The sequence below is a fragment of the Podarcis pityusensis genome (genome assembly GCF_964106645.2).
Source record: "Podarcis pityusensis genome assembly, chromosome: 14".
Classification (NCBI taxonomy): domain Eukaryota; kingdom Metazoa; phylum Chordata; class Lepidosauria; order Squamata; family Lacertidae; genus Podarcis; species Podarcis pityusensis.
In genome coordinates, this window is record NC_138039.1 from 50,989,216 (window position 1) to 50,999,910 (window position 10,695).

Genomic DNA, 10,695 nt, shown 5'->3' on the forward strand with positions numbered 1-10,695 from the left:
CCCTTGCCTTTCCTGTGAACAGCCATTCCCTCCCTGTTGTTCCTCTTGCTCCCTTCTGTTAGATTCACTGCTCTCCCTCCCCCCTTGGGGAATGCTTTCTCCCTCTGATAAACTGGAAACTTCTAACTCTTCCCTGACACCAAGGCAAGACAATGGTCCAGCATGCACACTGGCAGATGTAAAAGAGACGTAGAGCTGTGTGTCATCAGCATATTGCTGCCAATGTACTCTTGATGACCCCACTCAGTAGTTTCATGTAGATGTTAAACAGCATGAACCCTGAGAAACTCCACATTGAAGGCTCCACATTGAAGCCAAAGAGCATTCCCCTCTGGAAATGACATCCAAGTAGGATCGGGACCACCGCAAAGCGGTGCCACCCACCCCTGTCTTGGACAGCCACTCTAGAAAGATACTGTGGTTGGTGGTATCGAAAGCCTTGAACAAGCATTGCTAATTTGGGGTTTGAATTACACAATCAGAATCAGAAATTATTACCTTCAGGTTGGTACTATAGGGTTTTATCCTAGGTGCCCCCTGTCGACACAAGCAAAGAATTTCAGGGTGTTTTCATATTTCTGACTGTCCTGAGTCTTATGGTTTCTGTGGGACTACAAATTCCACCCTGTAACTATTGACATGCTCATTGGTGTCTTACCTTACCAAAAGTTTTCAGCTGTTTCATGACATTTTAAACAAATCTGTTTCAGAAGTGGCTGTGCACAATAATAGATTGTACAAGCAAGCCTTTGAAGAATCAAAAGTCCTGAAGTTTACAGAATCGTGTGGGATTAGAACTAGACTTTTTGTTCTAACGGAATTGGTAGCTAGGTATAAGCTTTGTTGCAGCTAATCTTAGAGCCATGCAAGACAGAGAATTACAAAATAGAGCCTAAAAGCCCAGTGTTGGCTAAAACAGTGGTTTAGCGGAAATTTAAAAATGCAGCTAGTTAAAATCAGGGGAAGAGTGATTTGGGACCCTAGTACATTGGTGCTTTGAAATAAAATTCTCTCCTCCCAAGCCATGAGAAATCTGACATTACTCCTAGCATAGGCTTCAACAAGCACTATTTTCACAATTTTTTTAAAAAAAAATATTTTCTGTAACCATGACAGACAGAATCTTAATTTAAGGAAATATTTATGTCCTCTAAAAAAATCTGAATGAAGAGCTGTCTGCCAGGCAGAAAACTACATTTCATGGTTCACTATAGTTCACACAGCTAAGTTACAGACTACTGGCTCTAGTCAGAGGTACTTGAATGTAAAGTAGGCATTTCCATATGTGTTACTCCAGTTTGTACACTTGCTTTGTAGTGCATTATATTTTGTAATAATAATCTCAGCATTGATTTAATGGTGACTGCAGTAAATGTAGGGCTTGAGCAAACTTGCATAAGTCTTCTGTGTGTAACATCTTCCTATCATTTCCCTCCCACTCCAGTCTCCCTTATTTTTGATGTTCCTGGACTGTGTCTGGCAACTGCTTGAGCAATACCCATCAGCCTTTGAATTTTCTGAAGCTTACTTGACGATATTGTACGACAGCACGCGGATCTCGCTGTTTGGTACCTTCCTCTTCAACTCTCCACATCAGAGAGTGAAGCAAAGCACGGTGGGTGCTAAACATTGTCTGACCTCAAGTAGAAGCTGCAACACATGGTTAGGAAGCTGGAAAACCACCTCCAGTAGTCAAGGTGGAAGCCTCTTAACTGTCGTGCCAACAAGGGATTGTAGCTCACAGCTATGAGATGGAAGAGCAGTTGGCACATTAAGGACCAAAAAATAGACTCTGCTGATTTCTTATTTGTATATTGAGTTTTAATTAACAGTAGTGGTATTTGTCATCAACATTGCTAACGCCACATGCGAGGAACAAGTTGCACTTTGGTCCTGTGGTATTCTTGCCCTAGATTGTTAACCATCAACTTGAGAGAAACCTTCAGCAAAACCACCTGGGAGAAAGCCATTATGATCAATAGATTTCAATATAGGTAGAAAGTTTGGGTTTTATTTTGCCTTTATTCCTTACCATTTTTCTAGAATTCTTCGAGCACAAATGCAAAAATACCTTTTTAAAAAGTTAGGATTCTTATGGGATAGGTTGAGACACAGCCACATTTGTATACTGGGGAACCGTGGAAAATATTTTGTCTGAATAGTTCTGGGGTCTCCAATGCAGAGGCCTGCAAGGCACTTCCTCCCTAATGCTGTGCATGATTTCTGTAATTTTCCTTTTATTCTCGACACACAACACACACACACACACACACACACACACACAGTGGGAGGTGGGGTATGCAGCTATAGCTGTGCCATTGGAGCTGGGGGAGGAGGAGCAAGGAACAGGCTTTGTCACCTTGCAATTCTCCTCTGGAACACACAGGGAAAGGGAAAATAGCATTCCTCAGGGAGAAGGCTTATTTGACAATATACTGGTCTGGCTCTAGAGGAAGCCAAAAGGGGCTTGTTATTGCTGCTTGCCTGCTATTGATTACAAGGAGGTCATTCAGTTGAAGGTAATATCATAAATTGGAAAGAGCATAAGAGACTGTTTCAAAGTTGAAGAATTTCATTAACCTGCTTCAAGAAGGCTTTAGCAATTGGAAGAATTGTGTTTAAATTCTGGCAAAACTCTTTTAAGGCATCACCCAGTAACTTGGCTTTCGTCTCTCTCCTCAGATGTCCATAGATGCCACAATGTTTGGCCTCATTCATTTTAATAATGTAATATAAATATAACAAAATCTCTAAGCAGTTCACAGAAGCTACAATAATAAATTCACAATGAAAAGAATCAGTGCATATCAAAATCCAATAAATCATTAAGCAAAGCATCACAAAAAAATCCTTTGTGCTCCATTACCATAAAGAGAGGGGGGGAATGCAGGATCTTATTTTTCTGCAAATAAAGGGTTTTATATTTATTGGTGAAGTGGGGTTGAGTGTGTATATATGTGAACTTATCTGAATTTTCTTTCTTTCAGGAATTTGCCATAAGCAAAAACATCCAGCTAGGTGATGAGAAGGGCCTCAGATTTCCTTCTGTTTGGGATTGGTCTCTTCAACACACTGTGAGGGATCGTATGCTATTCCACAACCCCTTGTACATTGGGAAGAGTGCACCGTGTGTGCACAATGGGGCTGTGAAATACTTCAAGCGATCAAAGGTAAGAATGGACCAGTGAGTCAGTCCAGCTACGCCAGTGGTGCTTCAGTTTAGCTGCTGCAAAGATGGTACCTCATTGCTGTTGGAACGGGATCCATTTTCAGTGCACTGGGCCAGTGCCCTTGTGCAGCCCAGCAGTGTCCTGCTGGAGAAAATCAAAGACTGAAACAGGGGCAGCACATCTAGTCCCAACTCACTGGCCAATGCAGGAAATCCAGAATGAGAGCATTCCCAGCACTGGGCTGCCCAGTCGCCATTTGAAAATCTCCAGTAAGGGAGATCCCATCTATGTAACTGGCTCAAGAAGCTTCTCCCAATGTTCAACTCAAATCCTGTCCTGAAACAAGTCCATTAGATCTTACCTTGCCCTCTGGGGCAGGTGAGAACAAACAAGTCTTTGTCCTCTCGTAGGATCTTCAGGTAATCAAGTGGTGATACTTTCATTTATTTCATACTACATTGTTCATGAGAACTCTGCTTCAACTTTCCAGGTAAAGCAGTTTTCTAGCAGGTGATTCCCCACCCTTAACATGGTTAGTGGTTTTGACCTTAACTACCAAGGAAAGCAGTGTATGCTTGGTTGCCTCCAGTCACCACGTGATGATGATGAATCACCACATGATTCAGAGATAGTGAATGAGGGAATCTGGGGGCTGCCTACCTACTGACAATGTCTGCTAGGAGAATGTAGTTAGAGGAGGGAGAAGGAAACTGATGGGTGGCTTCCCCAAATCATTCAGTCCCGATTGGTGGGATGTCGTAATACATTCAGAAGCCCATGAGCTGGGCCAGTGGGTATTTCGTTGCAGTGTTTCAGTCAGTGCTTTTCTTCTGTTTTTAAGGGCAGGTACCGAGTACCCCCAGGAAAAAAGCACTGGTTTCAGTGATTTTTCAGAGCAGTCTTGCCTCTTATGCAGTAGTCCACCAGCCAGAGCTCACACAAAAGCCCATGTGAATGAGCTTGCGGGGAGGGGGGGGTGTCTCCCTGCCTCCTCTGCACCCAGCATAGAAACAAGCAGCCTGCCGGAAAAGGGAGCCCTCGTCTTCCACATCCAGTAGAGAAGCTCCTTTCAGGGCCCTATTTTCAAGGTTTCTTGGTGTGAGTACTGCATTTATTGCAAAGTTATTTCTCAGAACTGTTTCTCAGGTCATGGGATAATAGAAAAATAAGGAAGATAATTGTATTGGACCAATGACTTTTTCAAGTTCACACATAGCTTCTGCTGACATAATAAAAGGGTAGCTAGTTTTTAACTTACATGTCTGTTTTTTTAAATAACGGAACCATTTTTTTTAGCAAGCAGACAGATTAGGCACAGCACTTCAAACACTGACCTGCATGAAATTCCATATTAGTGTGGTTATCTTTTAGAACCCTCTACTAGAAAAAAATAGTGGAAGTGACTAAAATACTTGCATAGATAATCAGGTTTGCTCTCCATATAACCAGGAATTATCCACTATTTCATCCTACCTAATGAAGCACTTACTGCTGGTGAAGGATTGCATATGCTCTTGCTAATGGAAAGTTTCTCATTTCCACATGCAACTTTGTCTCATTACCTTTTTGGCCCCAGAAAGTACTTCATCATTATATGGCATCTGTTATTACAAATTGTGCTGATTTTTCCAAAGGAGATTTGACAAATTCATGGAAGAATAGAAGTAATATAGCCCATCATTTTGGGCTATGTTAATAGTATCTAGAAGTAATTATTCCAGGGATGGGGGTGGGGTCTACTTAACTGTAACTGGAGCTCCGTGGAGATCAAGTTGAACCTGATGGGAAACTGAAGGTATTTTACTAACTTTTCCCTTCCCAGAAGAACTACAGTTCAACACTCAGGGGCCTCCCGCCCTCCCTGAAGAACGGTATTATCAGCGAGCAAGACTTTCTTCCAAGAAGAAATTCCCTAATACTAAAACTGAAACCAGACTTTCTTCACCATACGGATACCACCACCAATGGCATGGAGCAATATTTCAGAGAGTGGTTTTCTAAGCCAGTCGACCTGCATGGTGTAATCCTGCCCCATCTCTCTGGAACACAAATCAAACTCTGGAAACTCTGCTACTTCCGCTGGATCCCTGAGGCCCAGATCAACAGTGGTGGCTTCATTACTGCCTTCCATAAAATCTCTTTATTAGCAGATGAAGTAGATGTTCTGAACCGGTGTCTGAGGCAACACAGCGGAACCCCACCTTTGCTCACCAACACTTCTGAACTCGATCAAAGCCGGATGTACTTTAGAGCAAATGGGCTCAATGATTCCTCCACAACCCCAGACTTCCTTTCTTCCTCTTTCCCATTTTCTCCTGTAGGGAATCTCTGCCGACGGAGTATTTTGGGAACACCACTGAGCAAATTCTTAAGTGGTGCCAAAATCTGGTTGTCCACAGAGACACTTGCCAATGAAGACTGATGTCTTTAGAGACATAGAAGGGAGACAAGGAGGAGAGACTGACACATCATTTTTTGCAGCACACTGCTAACCACAGCACCAGAAACTGTAATAGCTTTATATACTAAGGTTACTTATGTTTTGCACAAAGTATTTAAAAGCAGCTGTGTCATGCTTTCAGATCGCACAATTTTTATTTTTATTTGGGTTTTGTTTCATTTTTCTTCAGCAGTCCAATAACTAAGGCACATACCATTTGAGGTTAGTCTCCCCACAAACACACCACAATCTAAGGTCTGATTGTGTTTTGTTTGTGTCCCAAAACTACTATTCCCTGCTGCTGATTTGAAGCACATCTCTTGTCAGCTTGGATGAATTAACAGATGAAGACAGACATTAGAGTCAAAAAAGTTGCTGCATCAAATTTGATTGCTACAATTGGTACAGATATAAGAGCCATTAATTTTATCAGTCACGTTTCAAATTCATGGCATGATTCAGCTGAGGGTAGGGACTTTTAAATCCTGTTTATTTCAATGGTACTTTATAAAAGCACCTTTCCCGTTGAAATAAATTAAAGTGTTCATCTTGATCAGGTTGGCTATGGGAATGGTGGAGAGATCTAGTTTAGTCCATGAGCATTTTTCCTCTTTTCATTTAGTATCTGAAACTGCCTTTTAGTTTCCAAAATCTGCCTATAGAACTATGTGTGCTGACCTCACTACCCCAGTCCCTCAACTGGGGTTTGCTTTAACTTATGGTTAAGGCATACACTGGCAGCCGTGTTAGCTTGGCCTAAAGGATTCCCCTAGGATCAGCAGCTGTGGTTTCAAAGTAGGTGTCAGTTCCATCCGCTAGGTTGAAAGGAGTCCTTGGTAGCACTAATCATAGTTAAAGGGGAGAGGAGAATTAGCTGCCAATCTCATTACCATAGTTTGGTGTCATTACAGCTGAACAAACCTCAGAATAATGTCAGTCAATTATAGCCTTAAAAGTGCCTTTTCTTGCTTTTGAAGTAAGATTTCTCTCTCTCCATCATGGAATTCAATTACTCTAATGTGGTAAGCTAATAGGCTACACATTAGTAGTATCCATTTCCAGAATCTCATTCATACCACAATTTATGGACGTTTCCAAAAGCATCTTATCCTTTGACCTTGTGATCAGGAATAGAAAACTTAATCAGAATACCTCTGAAGTATATATTTAACTCAATGGGTACAGAATATTAGGTGGAAGATCTTAGGCCCAAATTAAGATTGCTGTAAAATGTCTTTTAAAGAAAATGCCTGTATTGTATTGAATTTTTATGTTAAGGTCAAGTTTGGTGCTCAGTGGATGCTGATTTTTTTTTTAATGGCCAAAACAAAATGGCATGCGGAATGTGTGGGATAGTGGTGTATGAAAGAATTAACTAGAAAACCTTGATATAGTAAGAGTTTTTTGGGCTTTATTCCCATGCCAGTAACATCCCAGTTTACTTACCGAGTACCATACTGTTGCTTCATTTCACACGTGGTCATGAAGGTGGACTAAGATTCACATTCAAAAGTGGTCAGCTAGTTTATGCAGTGTCTTCAGTGGCATGTGCCAACATCCAGAAGTGCAAAATCAGCTCTACATCATCATGTAGAGCATCATGCCCCCTTTCCCCAGCTACCCCTTCCAGGTCTCTTAGCTTTTGCACATTCTGCCCCTGATCCAAAGCATGCATGTAAAAGCCAAGTGAAAAACTGCCCTTCTGATGCTCAATTGTCTGGCAGGGCTTAGGGTTTGTTTAAAGCCAGGCTGCCTCACTCGCTGCAGATCAGAAGGCTTCTATGTTTACAGGAGCTGTGTGTGTGTGTGTGAGAGAGAGAGAGAGAGAGAGAGCAAAAGACTTGGATCAGACTGGGATGTTGGGCATGCAGTGCCATCTTCAGCATGCCCAGCCCATTGAGCACCTATAGTCTCCAGTTGCATTGGGTGTCTGTAAAATACTGTAAACACACACCCCTTTGCACACTTGACCAAGCTTCCACTAAGTGAAAGTCAGGTAGACTAGTTTCACTGGAAAACAGGCAAGGGCTGATCAGTATTGGCTGCCTGTCCAAGGCGCTTCTCTTCAAAAGTTTAGTGTCTTGTTAGAATGGACAAAGCTTTGTTCCCCTAGTGTTAAATTTCATCCCATGTCCAGTTTGTATACCAGTCTCTTTGTACCAGATCATAGACTTTATTAAGGTGACTTTATATTGATTTTTACTTAATGCCTAATAGTCTTAATTACATTTCAGATGTACCAAATTTTGCTAATTAACTGAAAGTTGGATGAATACTTTGCAAGAATTACTGAGTAAGGTGTTTTAACGTTTGAGACATGTGTCCCTTCCTTACAGGAGTTTTTTTAAAGTGCATTTTTGTAGCCTGTGCCCTTTTTATCCTTTTGATGTTACTGAACTTTGCCTTTAAGAATTGCTGCCTATAAACTGTCCATACCCAATGGATTAGAACAAATGGCTTTAAGACTAGAGAGTAAGCTAAGCCAGGTTTATACGGTTAACTCCAGGCCAACAGTGCCTGGATCGCTGCCCAGGTTTGTACTACTGTAAATGAAAGAGACTGGGAAAGAAGCCTGTTTAGCAGGAGCCTGAACTTTGGAGTACCGGGCCTGTGATATTTTTAATTGGGCAAAATGCTGTGAGTCCTACAATCAGAAATCAAGGAAGTAATGGAGTGGGGCCGGTGAGCAGTGCTTTCTGATCTAGCCTTGCACAGTCTTGTAATCACATAGTTATGGTGGAGTTGTTGCCCCTCTCCCTCCTGCCCCATCATATGACGACATATAGAGAAGTCTCTGTGGTTTGACTGAAGTGGGCTGGGAGTGGCTACCCACGTTTCTTGATGCAGCGGTACCACAGGGCAGGGTGGAAGACAGGTGACTTGCCTTCTGGGTAGCGAGCAGACATTTAAACCTTCACAAAATCCCAAGGTAAATTGCAGCAAGTCCTTGATTGAGGAAATCCAGGCTCCATTGCTTATCTAAAGGGCTATGAACTGTCAGGCTTCAGCCAGCCCCCTCTGCTATATGCAGTGCCTTCACTCAGTTCAAAAGGGGGCTTGTAGGTGGCCACAATCCAAAGGGATTGTACTTTCTAAAACCAGGTACCTTTTTAGGATTTTTTTGTAAGTGTAGAAAAGAATAGATGCTTATTTTTGTATTTTTTTTCACCCTAGCAACAAGCAAAATGCAGCTGCAATTATTAAAGGATATTTTTTGTTTAAAAAAGCAGGGGGGTTGGTGTATGGAGTTCTAAATGGATTATGGTCCACGTAGAAATCAATGCCTTTTAGTTACTGCAGAGTGGAAGTTGACTGTTACGTAACTTATCATGAAAGTGCAATTATATTTAACCCCTTGTGCAGGTTGTGAACCAAAGAGACACCACTGAAAAGTGAGTGTTTCACATTGGCAGAAGGAATCCTGTTTCTAGAGTGGTTGTTTTTGTAGATTCTCTTTCAGTTTAGCTGTTAAATCTCCAAAGAAAAGGTATACATTAAAACCAAACCTGTTGTAAAATTTTATTTAAAGGCTGAAGTTGTTAATCAGAAAATTGACTGCAGCAGTCAGGACCCCCTGCAGCTCAGAGGGTGAAAGAGCCCCTCCCCCCTTTTGAAACGGAATCTAAAGCCTTGATGCCGAAAACAATGCCTTACTTGAGTAAAGCAAAGCTGACAGGAACACATACAAAAAAACCCCCAACCTGTCAATGTTGTGAATATGAAGTAAATCAAGACGTAATTAAAAACAAACAAACCTTCCAGTGTAGTCTTTGTTGGTGTGGAACTTGACTTTTTAAGAATGGTGTGCATTAATTTACGTAGTACAGTTACCATCCATATGTACCTGAGTAATGGGACATATCTATGTGAGAACAAGGTTTAAATATGTTCAGTGCATTTGAAGAACATTTAAGAGGATACTCCTGTGGCCTTTTTGCAATGAATTTGTGAAGTGTCACTTTGGCTTAAACATTCCCTACGTGCACCAGCATAAAGTCCAGTAGTGTTTTTCCGGGGAGGGGGGTATTGGCAGCCAAGCCTTCGTAAATTGGCAGTGACCCATTTACAGTGGGGCAGAGCTGAGAGCTCTGCTCCTGTCACTTGCTTGTCTTTGCAAGAACAGGAAAAAAGACTAAGTGCCAGCAGAGAGAAGGAACAAACTTTCTTACAAAGTTTTTAAAAGTAGGAAAAAACTTGGACTGTTTTCAGTCACATGCTTGAGTATGGAGGGAAAACACTTGAAGTAGGGATTTAGCTGTTTCACGTTTCTGCACTTCAGAATTCCCTTGCTGTAGTCTAGAACGTAACCCTAGTTCACCAATTCTGCAGATGACCAAACTGGGAGGGGTAGCTAGTGCCGAAGAAGACAGAATCAGAATTAAAAATTACCGCAGCCTTAAATATTTGAGTAAGATTGGAGAACAGAGACCATACTAACAAAATTAATTTCAATTGGGACAAATGCCAGCTTCTGCATTTAGGCAGGAATAATCAGCTGCAAAAATATAAGATGGGAGACACCTGGCTTGCCAGTAGTACCTGTGAAAAGAATATAGGGGTCTTAGTGGACCACAAGGTAAACATGAGCTAACAGTGTGATGCAGCAGCAAAAAAAGCTAATGCTATTCTAGGCTGCATCAACAGAATTATAGTGTCCAGATCAAGGCACTCTATTCTGCCTTGCTCAGACCACATCTGCAGTCCTGTGTTCAATTCTGGGCACCACAATTTAAGAAGGATGTTGAAAAGCTGGAACATGTGCAGAGGAGGGAGACCAAGATGATCAGGGGTCTGGAAACTAAGCTTTATGAGAAACGCTTGAAGGAGCTGGGTATGTTGAGCCTGGGAAAGAGGAGACAGGAGATATATAACCATCTTCAAGTATCTAAAGGGCTGCCACATGGAAGAGGGAGCAAGCTTGTTTTCTCCTCTTCTGGAGTATAGGACTCGAACCAGACATCAGGAAGAACTCTCTGGTGGTAAGAGCTGTTTGACAGTGGAATGGACTCCCTCTGGAGGTTGTGGGCATTCATGCCGTGGAGGTTTTTAAGCAGGTTGGATGGCTATCTGAGATGCTTTAGCCAA

At 41.9% G+C, this 10,695-nt stretch overlaps 1 protein-coding gene across 2 annotated transcripts in view; it reads left to right on the forward strand.

Annotated features, from left to right (window-relative positions):
• The window catches only part of MTMR10 (myotubularin related protein 10), a 52,202-nt gene extending 42,833 nt beyond the window's left edge, over nt 1-9,369 (forward strand). For both annotated transcript variants that reach the window (XM_080980720.1, XM_080980721.1), the window contains exons 14-16: nt 1,445-1,615; nt 2,988-3,170; nt 4,993-9,369. In XM_080980720.1, the coding sequence (XP_080836846.1) occupies nt 1,445-1,615; nt 2,988-3,170; nt 4,993-5,592 (954 nt within the window). In that variant the 3' untranslated portion in view covers nt 5,593-9,369. The remainder of the gene's footprint in view (nt 1-1,444; nt 1,616-2,987; nt 3,171-4,992) is intronic.
• The last annotated feature ends 1,326 nt before the right edge of the window (nt 9,370-10,695 follow it).